The following is a 22,590-nucleotide window of genomic DNA, read 5'->3' on the forward strand; positions in this document are numbered from 1 at the left end:
CCAGCATCAGTTTTTGACGATCATAGTCGAGTACATTAAAAAACAAAAATATAACATTAATGAACCATGAAATTCCTATGTTGATTGAGTCTCCACACCCATGAGTTTCTATCAAAGTGGAGTTGAGTTACTGCTCCCACTTGAAACACCTGTTTTTGATCCACTGAATGCGCCTTTCCTTCCACGTCCCCTGCTATGAAGTCCACCCTGACCAGCTGTTCCTTGGCCTGTAGCACCCGTAGTCACTCCAGGCGTTGGCATGAATTGCACGAACCGTCTGGATGTCCCAGCACTAGCACCTTGCAGTGGATGCGCTGTAGTTTCAGAGTTGTGTGTGGATGGGGTCGTAGTTGGTTTGTTGGCAGATGGGGTAGATGTCCCAGCACTAGTGAACAATCCTCACACTAATTTAGAAATAGGGTGAATATAAGTAGGTGTAACATAATTAACACTTTCAGCAAGCATGCATACTTTTAACATATTCAGCAAGTAACATATCAGCCATCAACATATTCAGCAAGTAACATATCAGCAAGTAACATATCAGCAGTCAGTCCGATTTTCTGAAATCTCCTATAAGCAATTAACATATGTTCACAATTACTAACATGTTGGCCACTTAACTATATACATAAGCAACTAACAATAATTCGCACCATACATCAACTGTATACATCAACTACACTAAACAGGAATAACGAAAAAGAAGAAGACTCTCTACATAATACACCAGAATTCATTGCACTAAATTAATCAAAAAAGGTACCTTCTGCATATCTGACATAAAGTTAAAGCCATTCGCCTGAAAATCTCCGACGTCCTCTTGTAGTATCTCTAGGAACCACTTCCAACTTTCTTTATTTTCTGACTCCACAATTGCATAGGCAATAGGATAGATATGATTATTTGCATCCTGTCCTATTGCTGTCAATAACTGCCCCCCGTAGTACCCTCTAAGAAGGGTCCCATCCAAACCTATTAAAGGTCTACAACCTCCAACAAATCCCTTCTTGCACACCTCAAAGCATACATATATCCTCAGAAACAAAGGATTCGAATCAGGCATAGGATTCGTATGCCTGGGGCATACGAATAATAGTAATTTTGAAGCTGAAAATAGTGCTGGGGCATGCAGGTTAAAATCTTTAATGAAATTCTTTTGAATAATTTTCTGATTGGTGCAGGCATATGAATCTTTAATGAAAGCTTTCTATAAAGTCTGAACATAACAAGGTAATATTTATACCAACTGATTTTATTTTTTCTTTTAAATAAAAAAGTGTTTTCCTTTTTCTTTTCTTAACAATTTATCTCGTTCAGTTTGGCAATCTTCCATATGGATTCCAAGCAAATACCTGGCTTGTCCCTCCATCTGTTGCCTAGTCACCTTCAAACTTTCCTGCCCTTCCTGCTGAGAACGAAAGATGGGGTGGCAATGGTGGTGGCCAAGGTAGAAATGGTGAATATGAGCTTAGACAAAGGGCTTTAGATTTTGCAGTATTGGCTTCTCTTCCCTGCAAAACTGAAGAGGAGAAAGTGGTCAGAGATAGAAAAGCTTTCCTGTTGCACAGTCGATTTGTTGATACCTCGATATTCATGGCCATCAAGGTAATACAGCATGTCATGGAATCCAATATAAAGAATGAATCAAATTCTCCAAGTTCAATTCTGCATGAAGAGTGCATGAAGAGTGCGTAGGAGACTTGTCAGTTGTTGTCAAATGCGATATTCGCAATGGAAATAGAGTTTAAGTGTTATAAGTATTTTTTCTCATTTTATTTGCATCACGAAACAAAATTGTACAATGATGATTGATTAATAAAAGAGTATAAAAATTTCATTTTGTGAATTTAATGAAATATTTTATGTTGTAGTAATTAATTTTAGTATATTTATATTGGGTATAATATAAAATAAAAAATAGTATAATATAACTAAAAAATATTACTAAAGATCTTTTGTAACATTTTTTAAGTGTTACAAAAAATATCTACGGTAACATATTTCTAAGTGTTACAAAAAATATCTATGATAATATTTTTCTAAAAGTTACATAAAATATATATTGTAATATTTTTTAAGTGTTACAAAAACTATCTATCGCAATATTTTTCTAAGTGTTACCAAGAAATATCTATCGTAACATTTCTCAAAATATTACTATAGAATATTTTTTGTAACATTTTTACTAAATGTTATAAAATCTTTAGAAAAATGTTAGTAAAACTCTTTAATAATATAGGGTATATTTAACATTTGTTAAAATATTACTAATATATATAGGTAACATTTTAATATAATTTGGTAACATTTTTTAAATGTTAGTAAAAGTCAATTATGTAGTAGTGGTGTTATATAGTATTTCATTTTATGATTCATGAACGTAAGTTTTAGAGTCAAGTATGCTCATGTGGTGCACTCTGATACTAGTCTACATGTTACCAGGGGCGCAGGTACATATAAGTAAAGGGGGGCAATGCCCCCTCCCCCCAAATTTTAGTTTTTATTTTAAAAAAAAAATTAGTCTGGTCCCCCCTTTCTTTATTTCCCAGCCCCCTCTCTTTTTGTTCCATAACTTTTCCAAAACCCCCCTTTAATTCGTACAAAAAATCCAGCCCAATAGCCCATTTCCTATCCCTTTTTTAATTTCTCAGCCCCTATCCCTTTTTTTATTTCCTAGCGTACAATCAATTTTTCCATCCCTTTTTTTATTTCCCAGCGTACAACGAGTCTCTCCCTCTCCCCCTTTTTGTCTTGGCTTTCCAAAATTTCAGGTAACAATTTTTCCTATTCTTCTTCTTCTTTATCTCTTTAATCTTCTTATCTTTTACGGTTTTACCTCTTTGTCTCTTTTTTTTTCATTTTTTGCAGATTAAAAAAAAGATAGTAGTTCAACAAGTGATTCTTTACTCCTCTTTCTCAAAAAAAGTTCTATTTTTATTCTTTTTTATATATTTAGTTATTTACTTAATTAGTTAATTTATTATTATTTGTTAATTAAGTTTATGTTATTATATGTTAGTTTGTATATTTAGTTTTTTTATTAGTTAACTATTTAATTACAATTTTATATTATTTATACTAGGATATTAGTATTATTGTTCTGAATTTTAATATTTTATTTTAAATTGAAATATAATTTTTATATTTTATAAATATTTAGACTGTGATTTACACTTTTTGCTAAATATATTTTTAATTATAGGAACTTATTTGGCCATTTGAATTATGAGTAAGTTCAAAACCATTGATACATTTTTTAAAAGAAAAGATCAAGAGAATGAAGATGCTTCTACTATTACTACTCCAATACTTGAGGGGTCATCAAATTTTATTACTTCAAGTTCTCCATTGAATAGCTCAAAGCGTCCACGACTTCTTCCAAATCAACTAGATGTTTTTCGTTTGGAAAGAGATCCTGGAATGCCACCAATGATTTGGAAGTTTCCTCCAAATAAAAGAGATGAAATCCGTCGGGCTTATATTAAAGTTGGGCCAAATCAACCAATTCTTGATAATTATCCATTTTCTGGTGATAAAAGTCATCGTCGCTTTCAAGCTTCATGGTTTAAATTGTTCCCATCTTGGTTAGAATATTCTATAGAAGATGATGCTATATATTGTTTTCCGTGCTTTCTTTTTGCTAAGGAACCTTCAATCAATACGAGTTCAAATGCTTTTATTGAGAATGGTTTCAGAAATTGGAAGAAAGTAAATAGTAGAAAAGAATGTGCTCTTTTAAATCACATTGGCAAAGGTCCTAACTCATTCCATCATAAGGCACTGAAATCATGTGATGATTTGATGAAACAATCACAACATATTGACAGACTTCTTCGTAAGCAAACATCAGAAGAGATTGAAAAGAATCGAATTCGACTAGGAGCATCTATAGATTGCATTAGATGGTTGGCATTTCAAGGTTGTGCATACAGAGGACATGATGAAAGCCAAAGTTCAAGCAACAGAGGTAACTTTTTGGAAATGTTGAAATTTTTGGGATCTTACAATGAAAGAGTGAAAAAGAATATTTTGGAAAATGCTCCAAAAAATGCTAAGTATACTTCAAATGATGTCCAAAAAGAAATTCTACATATTCTTGCTACTAAGGTGAGAAATTCAATTAGAGAAGAGATTGAAGATGCCAAATTTTGTATTATTGTTGATGAAGCTATAGATGAATCTAAAAAGGAGCAAATGGCCATTGTTTTGAGATTTGTTACTCTAGATGGTTTTGTTAAAGAGAGATTCTTTGATCTTGTGCATGTCGCTGATACTTGTGCAACAACTTTAAAGAAATAATTGATTTCTGTCCTTTCTCATTATAATATCCAAGTTGAAAATATTAGGGGTCAAGGGTATGATGGTGCTAGCAACATGCGGGGTGAGTGGAATGGTTTGTAAACTTTGTTTCTTAAAGATTCTCCACAAGCATACTATGTGCATTGTTTTGTTCATAGGTTACAATTAGCATTGGTGGCAGCTTCAAGAGAGGTACTTCAAATTCATGAATTTTTTATTCAATTAAACTCTATTGTCACTATTGTTAGTGCTTCTTCAAAAAGACATGATCAATTACAAGAAGTTCAAGCAATTGAAAATGCAAACTTGGTTGCTCAAAATGAATTAGAAACAGGCAAAGGTGCGAATCAAATAAGCACTTTACAAAGAACTGGGGATACTCGATAGAACTCTCACTTTAATTCTATTTGCAGTTTGGTAAAAATGTTTACTGCTACCAACATTGTTCTCAATAATATCATTGAAGACGGGACAACTTATGCACAAAGAGGTGAGGCTTATGATGTTAGTAAAATATTATTGTCATTTGAATTTGTTTTCACTTTGCACTTGATGAAAGAGATTATGGGAATCACTAATGTTCTTTGCCAAGCACTGCAACAACAATCTCAAGATATTCTTAATGCAATGCATATTGTTTCTACATTAAAGTTACTTCTTTAACAATTAAGAGATGGTAGATGGTGCAATTTTCTTGCAAATATTAAAGATTTTTGTGAAAAACATGAAATTGAAGTCCCTAATATGAGTGCACAATATGTTTTTGGAAGAGGTCGATCTTGTCAACCAAGTGTGACAGTTGAGCATCATTATCGAATAGATGTATTCTTGGCAACAATTGACTCTCAAATACAAGAGTTGAATAGTAGATTTAATGAGCAAATAATAGAGCTTTTGACTTTGAGTTGTGCTTTGGATCCTAAGGACAATTTCAAATCATTTAATATTGAAGAAATTAGCAAGTTAGCAGAGAAGTTTTATCCCCTTTGACTTTCCTTCTAATGAGCTAAATATTTTGAAATCTCAGTTGCAACATTATCAGCATGATATACCAAATCATTTGAAAGGTATTGGTACACTTTCTGAATTGTGCAACAAGTTGAAAGAAACGGGAAAATCAAGAACTTATCACATGGTTGATAGATTAATACATCTTGTTTTGACTCTACCAGTGTCTACAGCAACAACAGAAAGAGCTTTTTTCAACAATGAAAATTGTTAAGACAAGACTCCGAAGTAAGATGGCTGATGAATTTCTTGCAGACAATTTGGTCATCTATATAGAAAAAGAATTAGCAGCTATTTTTGATACAAATTCAATTATAGATGATTTTGAAAATAGAAAAAAACGTCAGATAGCCTTTTCATGATATAAAACTGTAAGTGATAATTTTTATATATTATTGTCTTACTTTGATTGAGATTATATATTTATTTTTTTTTAATTTTATCAATAGAAATAGTAATATAAAATATAACACCGCCCCCCTTAAATAGTTAGCCTAGCTCCGTCCCTGCATGTTGATGCTATTTTTGAAAAATATTATGTATTAAATAATTGGATTTGTTAATGATTAATTATGATGAGAGAGACACAAAAAAATGATTAATTATGGTGAGATTTGTCAATTATTATTATATTATTCTACAACAGGTTATGGTGAAATTTGTTAATTATCATTATATTATTCTATAACAGATTGCATTATAGCGTCAAACATGCTGACATAAATACATAATGCGTTATGGTGATAGTTTGCATACATTTTTTTTCTCAATCATATTTTAAAAAAGCATTATGTAATTAATCGTACACAACTTAATATTTAATAATTAATCATATTGAGATTCATTAATAATTCTAATATTCTATTTCGTATCTTTTTAATAATTATCATTATTCTTTCTTATATTTTCGTGGATCAATAATTTTAATTTTTTTTATCTTATATTCTTCTAAAAAATATCATGATTCTTTTTTATATTTTGTGAATGTTATTATAGTATTTTGTTTTTATCATTCATGAGCTTAAGTTTTAGAGCAAAGTATGCTAAACATAGTGCGTTCTAGTGCTGGTCTACATATTGATTCTATTTTAAAAATATATTATGTATTAAATAATTAAATTTGTTAATATTTATTGATTAATTACAATGAAATTTGTCAATAATTGTAATATCTATATCATATCTTTTTAATAATGATCTTTTTTTCTTATATCTCTATAAATATTATATATATCTTTTAAATAATTTTTAATTTTTTCTTTACAATGTTTTGAATATATAGTATATTTTTTATTTTTGTCTATTAAATTTATCTAAATATTTAGAGAACTAATTGTTAATATTTTTTAATAATATATTATTATTTTCTACTACTTAAATTAATATTTTCTGCTACCCGAGTTTTGTTATTATTATTATTATTATTATTATTATTATTATTATTATTATTATTATTATTATTATTATTATTATTATTATCTTGATAACATTTAATAAATACATATAAATCTGCTTTAAAATATTTTAGTTTATTTTTTCTTATAAACATTGAGTTATTTGTTTATTGCATGCTACACCTTTTCTTTATTAAGTATAAATATTTTGTGAATTTCTTTATTTTATAGATTGTTTGGTGTAACACCTTACTACACAGAGTTTTACGCTTAAGTCGTAGAACAGAGATAGTGTGGTGTTACGGACCTCTAAACAGTAATATATATATATAATAGTGGAAAAAGATAATATACTAGGAGCCTTGAAAAACAGGTAAAACAAAATCGCAAAATAAAAAGCGCAATGCTCAACGGAAGGGATTACTTGCGTGCTAAGAAACCTAATAGGAACATGATAAAGATAAGCAAAAGAATAAAGGAAAGCCAAGGAAACAGCATAACTAGCCCCTGACTCAGCCTGCGAAACTAAGGCTGGCCGGAGGACATATATATACATATAAACATACAAAAGTATCCCCAAAATACACCAAAATACTAAAGTAAACTCCTATCTCTCCCTCAACCTCTAAGAGGAGCAGCATACATAAGTTACTTGGAGAGTAAGCTAAATACATATATACATATATATATAAACAGAAAACCAAAATACACCCAAGGACTACTTCGCTTCCCAGGATCCAGACGCCTAGCGAGGAGCCTCTCGACCTGCATCTGAAAAATAACAATACAATATGGAATGAGAACCGGAGGTTCTCAGCATGGTAAAAGTACCACACGTATAATAAATAAGGTCCTAAGAATGCCATAGGCAATCCTAGAACTCCGTTATTCAGTTATCCAACTTAAGTACTAAACAGAAGCCATAAACAGGGGTAGGTATTCTAAATCTACCTAACTTACTCAAGTCCAATCCTAACCTAACACCAAACCATTTCTCCATCTCCTCCATCCCTCCATCATCCATAATGCAACAGAAACAAGCAACAAAGCAAGTTCACGCACAAGTAATGAGCAGATAGTACAAATAGCAAGTATAACAGGTAGCAGGGGATATATATCAATTAGGCAAACCCAGGAAATGTATAGCAATCAAAACAAACAAATGCATATGATGCATGCCTGTCCTATGGCTAATGAGGCCCATCTGTCGGTTATCCAGCCAACCCGACAAATCCGAAAACCTTAGACTGTCCCCCGTCGCGCATCCCCAAGAGTCTATGCATAGAGTTCACATTCATTCATCATATAATCACTCAATGGGGCTATCCATACCGGAGAATTTATACGTGTCCGGTCACCCTTACGACGTAGGATCAATAGAGTATCGAGATTCAACCTGGAACATGTGGTGGCGAGCCACGGCTTTTACCCAGGGAAACTCGTATCTCAAATATCATTATTCATAAGCCATGGAAATTATTATCAATACATCATCAAATATCAAGCCTTAGCGTTAAACTTCGTTAACATTCTTATTTTCTTCATAAAAGCCACCATTTACAACTTTCTTCACCCTCAAGTTATCTTGTTTTTCTAGCTTCTTTTATCTACTGGACCTAGAACCATACTTTAAGCCTTAAAGGGAAGAAAATGGAGGTTTAGAAGTGGTAAATTTGTTTAAAAACAGTCAAAACCGGTTTTTGCAGCAGGCAGCATCCACGCGTACGCGTAGGCCACGCGCACGCGTGGAGCGTACATCAAGTCACGCGTACACGTGAGTCATGCGTACGCGTGAATATGCACACACGCGTACGCATGCGTCGCCAAAATTTCATGCCACGCGTATGCGTGGATGGGTATTTTTAAAAAATGGGCAGAATGCCCATAAAGCATTCTGCAACCAGTTTGCCACCCTGCAACACAGCTTTATACACCAAACTTGCAGCGTCCATAACTTTGTCTACGAAATTCCATTTTTCACAAAATGGATATCAATTAAAAGCTCTTAAAACCATCCATTATTTGCAACAATTAATTATAAAACTCACCTAATTAATCAATTTTAAAAATTTTAAGGATTAAATTGATTAGCTAGATAATTTATTAGTGTTAAATTTAATTTTTGTTTGATTCTAAAGTATTTTTTAAAGATGAAAAAAATTATTGAATAGTTGTTAAAAAAAGTATTCCATCGTTTAATAGTTGTGCAAAAGAAAATATATGAACGAAAAAGATTGTTTAATTGTTAAAAAAAATTCAACTGTAATCTACCTCTAAAGTTTTTATTAAAAAAAGAATAGTTAAAAAAGAAAAAATGATGGTTTATGAGCAAGACATACCAAGCTATGTGGGCCAAGGGTGCAGCAGCCTGTTAACCCTTTGCCCTCCAGCCTACGCCCAAGTTCCGAGGCCCAACTTTCAACTTGGAGAGGACAGGACAGCATATTGCAAATCCATTTAGCCCTATCAAGAATATTCAAGCCCATGTTCCATCACAATAATATTCCCACTCAGGTCACAAGCTCGTATTATCAAGTTCGAAAAATATTACACCTTCTCATAAGTTTTATAAACCCATGTGCTTTAATATATATGACCGAAGTGAGACTTGTCAAGCGAAGAACTTAGAACAATGTTATAAATATTTGAATAAAAAATTTGATCTCTAAAATCTATTTTTAGAATATATATATATTATTCTTTTCGTCTCATTTTTAAATCTTTTAGAAGCTTATTTGTTGTTAATATTTTTTGTGAATTTTTTTGTCAACAATATAAAATTTTGAGTACCATTTTAGTAGTTTATTCTAGATAGTTATAAAACTCGACTTAATTAATAAATTTTAAAAGTTATAGGGATTAAATTGATTAGTTATAAATTTTATTAGTGTGAAATTTAATTTTTATTTGATTTTAAAATTTTATTTTTCAAAAAATATAAATAGAAAAGATTATTTAATGGTTGTGCAAAAAAAAAATAGTATATTATGAGAGATCTTTTTTTAATTGTTGTAAAAAAAAATTCAGTTGTAAATAAAAACAAAAAAATGAAAGGCCCAATCCACTAGGCCATGCGGTCTGAGAAAGCAGTGACCTGTTGTTCCTCTATATTGTCATGAGTCAAGCTCGGTGCTCTATACTTAGAGCTAACAGGACAGCAAGCCCAAATCCGCCACACTAATGCCCCTACTTAGGAAACAAGCTAGCGTTACCAAGCTTGAAAAAGCAGTTTCTCTTCTCCTAAACAATATAAACTTCTGTTCTTTAATAGGCATATGTGAGACTTTACTCCTACCATCGCTGGTCCCACCATAAACCCCTAACCCTCTTCTCGGCGGTGACTCTGACTTCCCTCGCAAGTCCTCCGTGGATTCTCCCTCCGTCGCTGCAAACCCGTGACCTCTTCCGCTGCCACCACTGGTTTTCTTTTACTCCGTCAGGTGCCACCACTGTTCCTTGTCTTGACAGGTAAATCTCCTTAATTCAGAATTGCTTTCAATTTTTTATTTCACCATTCTGAATCTGATCCTTCTTTGTTGAAATTATTTTCTATCGCACTGCATCGTCATCCACTCACATTGGCGTTCCTATCACTCTATTTCATTTTGTTGTTTCTCTGTTATATTGGTTTATAGGTCTCTCTGGTAATTGAAAAGGAAAAAAAAGTCAATAATAAAGGGTGAAGAAAAAAGAAAAGAAATCAGAGATAAGAGAAAATGGCTACACTAGGTGGCAATCGTGTGGTTGAAGGAAGCCAGAACAGCATTGAGATCCAGAACCTTGCTCACTTTGCTCTTGAAGAACATAACAAAAAATCAGTTCTTCTTCTTCGTCTTCTACTTCTATATTTCTAATTTTTTTTCAGATAAAATATATAATTCATTTTAATTTGGGTTATTTTTGTCACTTTATTAAAGTCTTGTGCTTTATGTTAGTATGTTAGTGGGGTTATTATTCAAAATTGGGTTATTTTCTATGTGTAATAATAAGGGAGATTCTTATTTAAGAATTAATACTTGTATGATTTGAAGTATTATTTTTAGTTCGAATGAATTGAGAAAATACAAGTGATTAATATTTTTGTATTTGAATAATATGTTTATAATTTCTAATTTCTGCTGCAGAATTCAAGCTTGGAGCTTGTGAGGGTGATAAGTGCAAAGGAGCAAGTAGTTGCTGGAAGCATATATGAAATAACTATGGAGGCAAAAGATGGTGATGAGAAGAAACAAGTTTATGAAGCCATGGTTGAACTTCAAGGAGCTGCAAGAGTTCAAGCTTGTTACTGATGATGATGATAATGAAAATGATAATGCTGCTTCAGTGTCTAGACCACTTATCTAGCTATGTATTTAATTTTCACTAATATATGTATGGAATAAATGTAGCTATGCTCTGAAATACTATAATGGGTGTAATATTATTAATATATCATCAATAGAATGTATAAAAAGTTAAAAATTACTTATTGATGGAACATGGAAGTTATAATTGAGAGTATGGTGACATTTACTTGCTGATTTGCATTATTGTTTGCTTTACAACGAAAAATTTTCTGTTTGAGTTTCTTTATGACCTTAAAACAGCTAACTAAAGTACTATAGTGTAAAGAAAATAAAACTAAACTACCAATAGAAGTTGTTATTTTTTGCTAATATTTTAATTATTAGACTGATTTTTTAGTTTTGTAATTCGATAATATATTTTTAATTTATTTTTTAAAATATTATTTGTTAATTGCTAATAAAAAATAATAAATTTTACTATTTTTTTTTGTGACTAAAAAAAACATAAAAATCACTTAAGTCAGAGAGGACATCTTTTCTTCTTAATAATCTCTTCAACAACACTATAAAAGAAGAGAAATTCAGAATAAGATAGATTATATTTAATTGTTATCTTTACTAAAAGATTAACAATTGAGTTCGATGTTCTCTGAATCAAATGAATGTGGACTACATAGTTTTGCTGCAACATCTCACCAATCTTACAGAAAATGTCATTGTTATCCATTCGCATTATAGCAAATTCTTTGTTTATAATAAGATAAGCCTCCAAATAATTTGTTTCACATAAGCCTCCTTATTCCTACTTTTTCAGGCCAAACAAAGACCCATTCAAATTGCATAAAGTTCACACCATTTTATGAGTCCTACCAGAATACTTGCAACATAACTCGTCAATCACTAGCCAAATGGTATTGCTCAAAAAGACTAGCAACGTAATTTAGCTTAACTACATTGATAGGAGGATGGCACCAAAAATCAATCAAAGAGATATCATTAGTCACTTGGTTAGTATGCTTAACAATATCATATTCAGCCGCATAATATATAATAAATATGAGAACCTTATCCTTGTTCCAACTGACATTTTGATTAAAAATATCATTGTTTCTATCTCTTTAAATTCACTAAAGTCTTGCAATAAAGACCATTTCTCTGATCTGAAGATTAACACGAAAACAACCCCAAAAATCCAAAGATACATCCCCACTTTTCATTTCCACCTTCAAGCTATTCTAAATATATTTAATTTGATGGGAAAAAGACAGATAGGTCCCTAACTTTTTAAATTTTTGACAAATACATTCCTGACAAAATTTAAATACAAAAAAGTTCCTAACTTTAACAAACAGGGGACAATTTAGTCTTTCCGTCTATTTGCCTCTCATACACCAAACGAAACTGGTTGACGTGGCTGAAACGGTGTCCAGGTGTCCGTTACAGTGCCACGTTGGAAGGGGAATAAAGTTCGAAGGACAAATAAGTCCTTGACGTCATTTTGCAAATAAAGTTTGAAGGACAAATAAGTCTTTGAGAATTTAGTTCATTATACTTCTATTATGCTTCTATTATGAGAATTTAGTTTATAAAATTATACTTGTATTTTGAAATCTAGTTAACTTGTATTCTGCAATTTAAATTATTTGTATTAAAATTGTAGAAATTGGGCTTGTTCTGTTTCTACTTTTTTTTTTTTTTAAATTGCATTAGTTCAATTTTAATGCATTTGTGTATTATATTAGAATTTATTAAATTGCATTAGTTTAGTTTTCATCATACCAGTGGCATTAGTTAGCATGAGTTCATTTATACATCAAGTTAACATTAGTTCATTTGTGCATCATTCATTTATTAAGTTAGCATTAGTGCATTTGTGTATTATATTAGAACTAGTATTATTATCCATAATAACATTACGAGAATATTTTTTTTTTAAATTATAATTCACTTTGTTCTAACAGTATAAACTATGCATGGCACAAAAGATTTATAAAATCAAACTATTTTTACAAAAAAAGTCTTAAGTTGACAAAAGTCTCTGACTAAGAAGACCAAGATATCTGCAGATAAAAAATTAAATAATAAGACTTTTAGTTATTATTTTTATATGAAAAAGTCTAATTTTTTATTAATAATTAATTTTAACATTCGTTATCTAAAATTTAAAATAATTTAATGTGTATACTTTTACATTTAAAATATTTTAATTGTAAAAACATATTTGATGACATATTTTGATTTGTCAAATTACTAATATAAAATATAATTATATATAGAGTAAAAATAGTAAAGAGAAATAGAAAAATGGAGAGAGGTAGATCATAGATGAGAGAATTTAGGAAAAGAGTTTATTAATTTTGAAAAAAAAAATATTTTTTCTCAATTTTAATAAGAGTGTCATGTGACACATTTGATTATTAAATTAGATAGTAATATATGATACATAATATAGGTATATTTCAATTGGATAGTAATATATGATACATATAGAAGCATAATGAACTAAATTCTCAAGGACCTATTTGTCCTTCGAACTTTATTTGCAAAATGACGTCAATGACTTATTTATCCTTCGAATTTTATTGCACCAGACACTTGGACACAGTTTCAGCCACGTCAGCCAGTTCTGTTTGGTGTATGAGAGACAAATAGACGGAAGGACTAAATTGTCTTCCGTTTGTTAAAGTCATGAACTTTTTTGTATTTAAATTTTGTAAAAAATGTATTTGTCAAAAATTTAAAAAGTCAGAGGCTTATATGTCTTTTTTCCTAATTTTATTATAATATTTGAGACAATGTCCTATGGTTTCATACGTTCGTTGCACTTAGTGATAAACATCTGTGATTATTAAATATCTGCGGAAATAATAGCTAACAGTCAAAATAATGAGAAGTGTCAGAGGTAAGTAACTTTTGTGATTTGTAGCCATTAAATAACTATTAATAATGATTTTAATTGTGTAAAATTGGTCTGAAATTTCATCTAATAGCTCATTTTTTCTTACTAATTACATATGGACCAAAATTTAAAAAAGTTTTTAACCCTCTAAACTTTTCCAAAAATAATACCATAAAAACAGCCAAATTTAGTCCCTTGACCTTCTCAAGAATACTCGTACCCTAGAGTCACAACCAATTTTTATTGGAATCCTATGCAAAAATCTCTTAATAGTATTATAGGTCTAGAAACAAAGTATCAAATAAATTTTGGAGTAAAACCAAAAGTAATTTTTGAAATTCGCTGTGCTCTAAAAAGATTTTCAAAATTTCCATTATACTAATTTAATTCTTGATATTAGAAAAATACATTATATTAGTCTCATTTTCGTTTTCTGTAAAGGTAGTAACATGTACAAGATTAACTTAGGGCAATTTTTCAAATCCCAGAAATTAAATTAATATAATTAAAATCTTAATAAATTTTTTAGTGTAAATCTCACATGTCTCTTTTATGCTATTTGAATTATAATTCTTTGACAAATTTAACTTATTGGTTATTACGTATTAAAAATATTTAAAACTTATTAGTTACTAGTTTATTACAATGAAAACTAAGTCAACTACGATTTAATTAAACAGAAAAAGGGGTAATAAGTTCAAAACATTCAAAACGTGATCCAACACAAGCTTCCACATCTTTCTCTTCTTCCTTTTTCCCAAGCAACACTGTAACCGCCGCGAAGAGCTTGCAGCTCAGCTTCCAATGGCGGAAACCGAATCCACCGAAACCAGCAACGTAGCCATCGTCTCACTCTACTCCAACTACCTCCGCAACCGTCTTCGCGCTTTCTACCCCTTCCATCCATCCAATCTCCTCCGCTTTCTCTCCAACCTCGCCGCTCCTTTCCGATCAATCCACCACCGCCAATGCATACCGCTTCCTCTCCCTTCCAATTTCCGCGACTCTTCCATGTATGCTCATTCTCATTTTCCGATAACTTCTAACTGAATTGAAATCGAAATCACGTGCTTCGATTCTACTCGTGAATTTAATTTCTCTGCGTTGTATAATGCCTTTTTTTTTCACGTGCAATGATGCTAGGTTTAGGTTTTGATTATGATGATGTTATCTTGCAGGATCATAAAGGAATCTAGAGTGCATGGTGTATTGGAGGATATACTGGAACATGTTTTGTTGAACTTGCATAGTATAGAGAAGAATCTCCAGTTTTGGCAATCTAAATCAGAGGTTTTATTTTATTTTATTGTTTTCGTTCGTTATTATCATGATTTTGTTTTGATACACTCTTTAAGATTTACAGTTTTTCAGCATCTTTAGCCATGATATTCAAATATGTGTGTTCTGCAAACAGTTATGCTTGTAACTTGTTTATGTGTTCAGAAATCGGATGCTAGTAAAGCTTATTTCATGGTTTTTGAGAGGGGTCCGAGCGCTTTTATCAACGAAACAGCTAAGTTGTTGTGCGGAAATGCTGCTCAAGGATCTTTGGTGCAGAATCTTTGCCAGACTGCGTCTGTTTACATACATGAGAGGCTAACGGTTTTGAGTAGCTTGAGATATGCTCTGGCAACATTCTTAGCTCAGGTGTGCTCTGCTGAAATTCCCGCCTTAGTTTTAAATCATTATAATAATTGTTTTTTGCGATCACATCAAGGAATGTAGTTTTGTTATTAAGTAATTTTCATCAAGTTGAGACATAAACTTATGATTTCAGTTGTTGACTTAAACTCTTGACTTGGTTTTCAGTTTTACGTGGAAGTTGATAAAATTGGAGAGGAGTTGGTGAAAGATCCACAGCATAAGCTGCCTTCATTGTTGGTTAGGCTTAATGAAATGTTCTCAATATTAGAAAGTTCAATCGGTCACCTACATGCAGCGCATCAGGTATACATGAATAAACTAATTGTTCCTTTTTCATGTTATTCTCATTGCTGTCGGCCAAATTTTGTTAAAGTACAGTTTACTCCAGTAAATTTTCAACTTGTATTTGGTAATTTTTTTGTCCATATTTAACCTTTTCTTCCTGGAACCAACATTCACTTTTCAGACTGATTCTTCTGTTGATGGAAGCTATTCAATTCCACTGCTGTTTAAGAAGCTGCCGGAAATAAATCAGGAGGATTCCCAGTGGACAGATTGTGAAATCAGGGATGCTATCAATTCTATATATCAAAATTTACAAAAGCTGGATTCTTACATATCTGTTCTTGTAAGAGCTTCTATCTTATGATGTCTTGTCAATTTCTCAAGGAGATGACTGTCATAAATTTTTGCTTATATTTGTATGGTAGTTGAGAAAGTGTTTATATATTAGAGTTCTACTAATAAAACTGGCCTTCTAATGGTTAAACTGTGTATAAAGTATAAATTGTAAACTATTTGTAACTTAAGATTGTGAGCAAGAATAAAAAAGGATCTATTCCTCATAAGTTCATCGTTCAATTTCCAGCAGCTAATTCTTTTAGTATTGGTAATGTTTATTTCCATTGCTGTTTAGCACTCTTGAACTCATAGCTATTTTTCTTCTGTAACATTTACAAAAGACACACTACGGAGTCCTCTAAAGGAATTGCTGTTTAATCACTATGTATTACTAGAGTCTCCTTGTCTCAGATATCAGAATGATAGATATTTGTTGGTGATTTACTGATTATAGTTTTCAACTGTGGTTTTTCCCAGAGTTGGCTTACCAAACTTTTCATCTTGTTATTTTATCACATTCTCTCCCTGTCTCTCCTGTCTTCACCTATGAACCAACTGTTAGGACCCTTTTTCTTAACTTTGTGAATTGTGAAGAAGTTAAATAGTAAACCCTACCATCAGGTGTTATTTGTTGGACTTTATAATTCATGAGTACATACATGCTGGATACTACTTGAGCCTCTATAGTCTCTCCTCCCTCCAACCTTGCCTCCTTGGTTCCTTAGAAGCTGTTGAAATGGAAAAATTGTCTTGACTGGAGTCAATATCCAGCTTCTTCAACCTACTATATATATATGGAGTTTCATGAATCGAACAATGAATCAACTATTTGTTAGGGTAAAACTAGTTGGTTTACGAATGACTTCGACAAAATTCTTTGCTGGAATTTTTTGTTTTTATTTTTTTTTCAGGTTACCAACCACAGAAAACCAAGGAAAATAACCCAATATTGGATTGGCTATACATGTGGTGCAATTGGTCTGTCTGCCTGTTCCATTTGGCTCTTGCGACATAGTAGTTTGATGGGAAGTTCTGATCTTGATAATTGGGTTCAAAAAGCAAAGGATTCTACAGTTGGCTTTTATAAGGATCACGTGGAACAACCGGTACAGTTCTTGACTAATACTAACTATCATGCATTTTCCCCCCATCTTCTTTTTCTCTATGTGAAAATACTCTTGGACAAAGTAAAGGGGGCTTGAACTCGAGATGCCCTTATGAGATTCGAAGTCTAGTTCCCATTATTCAGTTTACTCAACCTGATTTTTGCTCTTAATCTATTGATAATTAGCAAGAACAAAATAAATAGTATTAAGAAGACGTATTTGATAATAATTTATTCCTAAAGGATCATGTTCTACAAACAGTGGAGAAAATGGCTTGTCTTCTATATTCTTCCTGCCTCTCCTCTCCATTCAAAGAGAAGAATGGAACAATGATTGATATTTTCTATAGTCTAGTTGATTTGTGATGCACTTAGGTAGAATACAATTAAAATCCATCAGAGATAAGGACAATATTTAGATTGTTATTTCCCATCTTAATTTAAGCTTGTAATATTTTTATTTTATTTTATAAATTTAATTTTGATGCACTGACAGTATAAAACTTCTACACAATTGTCCAATCACATCCGTTTTTTTGGATAACCATTCCGCAGTCAAACTAAAAAGTGGTTATTTTGCTGATGTGACAATACGTAATTGGATGCACGTGTAGAACTGCTTTACACTAACTGCCCATCAAAATTAAATTCTTTATTTTACTATCTAAATTTTACTTGTACTTATACTTCCATAATTCCTTAAAAGCTATTAGTTGTAACTAAATTACATCCTTTGAAATCGTCACTAAAGATTACGAATCATAAAGTAGCATAAAATTATAACTTATAAGCCTCTTATAGTTCAATGGATATCCAGATTTTGTCCATCAAAGATGATCTATTCGAGACATTCAAGAAGCAGAGTATTATGGACCCTGCAGAGCTGGAGTTGACTTCTGACAAACTGCACAGGTTGTTGGTTACACACATTGTCCCTCTTTTTCTATACTCAAAAATCAGATATGTATACAACTTAAAGGAACAGATTGTTTACTGTTTTTTATGTTGATGCTCTGTACACAATATTTATAAAAGAAAAACAATGCATCAATGAAAGGAAAATTTCAGTTTCTTATTGAAATTTACACCAGTGAATGTAGGATGATAATTTTTCTAATCCTGATGGTTCAATGATTCAATCTACTCTCAGCTACCTTTTTTTTAAATTATTATTATTATTATTATTATTATTATTATTATTATTATTATTAAATGATGTTTTGAAGCTTTATTTTGTACCGTCACTGTAAATCTATTCAGTGTTTGTTACCAACATTCTGCTTGGATATTGCTATCTTAGCAACTTTCTTTAAACTTTCTGCACAGAATGTTGTTGGCTTTCAGCGAGAGGGCAAAGGGTCAGAAGTTTCCAGAGAATGCTTCAGATCAGGAAATGCTCGAGATAGTCATGTCTAGGTAACATAGGTGTTTCCTTGCCTATAATTGGAATATGTCACATTTAGAACTATCTCAAAATATAGTCATAATATAATGGTAAGGTTTTTGTGAACTATGAAAGAGATATATGATTTGTCCATGTGCAAGGATGCAAGTTTTTTGGTTCTTGTATAGAGGATCTCCTATCCTCTTATGACTAATCTTTTGATAGGTTCTTTCTTCCTGTCAGTATAATTATTCTCTTATCCCAAGGAAAAAAAAGTGCATCGACTTTATAACTATAGGTGTACGGTTCATTATATCTCAGAAGAAGTTCTGTTTCTTTTTGGTTAATACCTACTGAAATGGATTTCCAACTCTATCCCGTTGGGACTTGAGGAGTGAAGGCACTGTTTTGGTCTCCAACTCTCTGATTTTTCACTTAGACCGTTTTACAATGAAGGGTATAGGTGCTTTTATGAAGAACAATTGATCTGGTATTTGATTAAATGGCTGTATCATTTTTCCTGGGCACATAATGGCTGTATTTTTATATCTTCTGCTAACGTGTTTCTGACTTACGGTTTTAAGTAAGCTATTCCAAATTAAATAACTGTATATTAATAGTTAGAAAAATATATGAATTCGCATAGGAAAATAATTTTAAGCATTGTGCTGTTCCTGTTTAAACTTCTGCTTTGAGATATACCAGTTTAGAATAATCTACCATGGGTTTCTTTTTTTTATTTATGATTTTTTATTTTTATTTTTATATAGATTCTCAATGTTTGAATGTATACAGAGTTATCGTTAGTTTTTGATTTAACAAGAGGACAAGGATATTTATAAGTTATTTGCATTAAAAATCTCTTAAATCTTATCTGTTATCATGAAAGATTGAAATAGATTATAAATAATAATAATAAGGATGATTAGTTTCATAGTGATCACTTTGTTTTTGTAGTATTTGTTACTTAAGTATCATGGTTTAATATTTGCATTTATAAATGTAGGTATGAGAAGGAAATCAGGCATCCTATTCAAAACCTTATAGGTGGAGAGTTGGCAGAGGCTCTGCTTATTCAGGTAGTGTAGTTTACTATTTATATATTATATGCAATGTATATTTTAGTAGTTGTTGATAATTAATTTCATATCTGTTGTTACAGATTCAGAAGCTTAAATTGGATATTGAAACGTGAGTTTTACAAATCCAAACATTTAAGTGAGTACTTCTCATTGTTTTAGTTGATAAAAATGATATTTTGACCAGGGCAATGCTGGAGCTGGACCAAATTCTACGAGCAAATGAAATTAACTTTGCAATTCTAGCTGCATTACCTGCTTTCATTCTCTCTCTCTTACTCATCATGTTAGTGCGTGCATGGTTGAAACAGGTGATCCCCCCCCCCCCCTCCTCTTCTTTTCTCTCTTCTTTCTCTTAATAGTTTGAACAAAATCACAAACTCATGTCTTAGTTCTTAGCTCTTACAAGAGCTAATATGCACTCCAAACTGAAAAGTCCACTTACAGAATATGAATATTGTGGTCTGGGGTAATGCTGCACCATAGACTAATTAAATTGATGGGGGCAATAATGCTTTCAAGTTAGAGCATAACTTTTGGAGTATCGAATACGACCAGAACTTGTTTATGTTTTGTCAATTGATTAGATAATACATTGCCTTTTAATGGTAACATATGTCTTAACTATAATGAGATGAGGTCAAAACTACTCCTTGATCGTTCTGATAACATAACATATTACATTTTTTTTAGAAGTCAAAAGTCACAAAATACCTTAGTCTATATATAACTGGCAAGTTTCCTAAACCCTTATCTTAATTACATTGTTTACATCAGATTGATTGGAGGATGCTATCTGTTTGATAATTTTCTCTTATTATAAAATTTTTTGTTTCTTTGCTAACTCATTTTAGTCTGACCATATAATTTCCAATTACTTTTCAATACAAGCCTTGTTGGGTTTAGGTGACTCTGTTTGTCGAGTTATGAGGTATTAGAAATTACCTGTTATTCATGTGAAACATTATCTAATACCCTATCATGGTAACTCAGGATAAGAAAGCTGAGGGAAGAGGTAGAATTGCTCGGATTCAGAGGAGGCTAGTTGTTATAGAGGTTGAAAAAAGGATTATGCAGTACCAAAATTTTGTTGAGCAAGGATCGGTAAGAAACTAACCTGACTGTTTGTTGAATCATATATATCTCTAAGCATGATTTCTTCTTGATTAGCTGACAATGTTGCTCACACTTCTAGAAAAACTAGTGTATGACACTAATCAGAAACAAAAGAAAAAAACAAATAAAAACATTTTTAACATTTTCTTACCGAACAGCATTGTTCCGATGGTGCCATCCAAATATGTGGGAACTTCACCTAGAGTAATTTGTTTGAGGATGTTGTAGTGGCCCTTCATTTGCTTGTTCTTGTCCTCGGATTTTGTTTACCAGTACATATGACCCAGTTTGTTGCTTGGGTATCACATTTCTTGACATATGAAAAACTCTCCTCATTTTACCGTTGAATTAGCGACTTACAATTTGAATGAATCATCCTGGGAGAAAAGTAATGTCACATGTTCATTACAGGAGAAAGATGCACAATGTATGTTTGGATTGGTACTCTATAGCTTGAATAGCCTGTATTATTCTGTCAAGAAACATGCAGAAGATTCTGGGGAGTGGCATTGGTACGTCTCTCTCTCTCTCTCTCTGTGTGTGTTACGGGTGTCTCATGTTTGTTTGTTACATTTATGTAATACTCTATTATCATGTGAAAAAAGCAAACATTGCTAAATCAGTATTGTCATTAACAGTTTGCGAGAGGATTTAATTGATTTGGCTAGGCCTGGCCTGCAAACTGGTTACAAGTTAACTGTGACTTCGCGGATGAAGAGGGATTATGACTGCATAGTTCCAATGTTGAGACGCCGATAGCACATCAGTTAACTTTCCTTCTCAAGGTTTCAATGCCATCTTTTATTCAACTTGATACCCAATTTTGTTTTGGATGCCAGGCACATATACATATTCGTTGGGAGATCACAACATTTTTTTCCCACACCATAGTTAGATCAAGGATTTGGATAGTTAAATTGATTCCAAATCATGTTAGAGAGGATGATGTACGTTGATATTAGTCAAAATTTTACTTTCTATGAAATTCCGGAATATATTTCTGGGGTTGTGTTTTCACGCCCTCAGGAACTTCAGTTGTTAAAAAATCATGTGAATGAGAGTTGCTCGATATGGGCGCAATTCTAATACAATTGAAATATGTTTCTTTTTTTCATGAAGATCATCAAATTCTGATTATGCATACCAACATATATATGGACTTTTCAATTGTAACGTATTCCGGCCATATTCCTTTTAGATAGCCACTTTGTCGATTGAAATATATTTTTCAAGGGTTATTTTGTCAAAATCAAATGTTAAAGTTTATTTTGTCAAAAGTTTTTTTTTTCCTACCTAACAAAGTGGAGCATAAAACAGAAGACAAATAGAAATAAATGAGTAGAATAGCAACTCCAATTCTTTCGTCATTTCCAGTATTGCCATTAAGAACAGAAGAAATTAAGATAACTCCATTCTCTAGCATTTAAAAATATAGTCTTAGGTGCCAAAATGTCTATTTACTCTTCCTTTTAACAAATCAAGGTAGAAATGATGTCTTTTGACGTTTGGGTGGACTATTAACAATTAGAATGGTATCTATCATATTAACTGAAATTCTATTAGATAGGTTAACCTATTTGAATATATTATTTGACATAACATGTATATATATTTCGGCTATAATTTTAAACTTGAGGTAACTACCAAATCGGTACCTGAAAGATTCTGACGCTAACAAAATGGTACCTGACTTTTATTATTGACAAAATAGTCCCTAAAAAATTTTAAAATTTGACAAGCGTGTCCTCGAAC

General features: G+C 31.7%; 1 protein-coding gene and 2 pseudogenes across 2 annotated transcripts; all 3 read left to right on the top strand.

The window, feature by feature from the left end:
• Positions 1 to 3,228: 3,228 nt before the first annotated feature.
• Positions 3,229 to 4,689, top strand: LOC148569689 (uncharacterized; annotated as a pseudogene).
• A 5,171-nt stretch (positions 4,690 to 9,860) lies between these two features.
• On the top strand, positions 9,861 to 11,172 carry LOC107634106 (cysteine proteinase inhibitor-like; annotated as a pseudogene). The gene is made up of 3 exons (XR_015907485.1): positions 9,861 to 10,172; positions 10,340 to 10,522; positions 10,829 to 11,172. The product of XR_015907485.1 is annotated as a cysteine proteinase inhibitor-like (transcript).
• A 3,434-nt stretch (positions 11,173 to 14,606) lies between these two features.
• On the top strand, positions 14,607 to 21,956 carry DGS1 (dgd1 suppressor 1). Its single transcript, XM_088506914.1, has 14 exons — positions 14,607 to 14,902; positions 15,068 to 15,179; positions 15,333 to 15,536; positions 15,699 to 15,836; positions 16,000 to 16,161; positions 17,066 to 17,260; positions 18,077 to 18,171; positions 18,586 to 18,675; positions 19,650 to 19,722; positions 19,806 to 19,834; positions 19,910 to 20,033; positions 20,716 to 20,826; positions 21,250 to 21,350; positions 21,477 to 21,956. Exons 1-14 carry the CDS (start codon positions 14,694 to 14,696, stop codon positions 21,595 to 21,597), a joined length of 1,764 nt encoding a protein of 587 aa, XP_088363040.1. The 5' UTR covers positions 14,607 to 14,693; the 3' UTR covers positions 21,598 to 21,956.
• The last annotated feature ends 634 nt before the right edge of the window (positions 21,957 to 22,590 follow it).

This window comes from Arachis ipaensis, chromosome B3 (genome assembly GCF_059453495.1).
Source record: "Arachis ipaensis isolate K30076 ecotype BB chromosome B3, ASM5945349v1, whole genome shotgun sequence".
NCBI classification, from domain to species: Eukaryota; Viridiplantae; Streptophyta; class Magnoliopsida; order Fabales; family Fabaceae; genus Arachis; species Arachis ipaensis.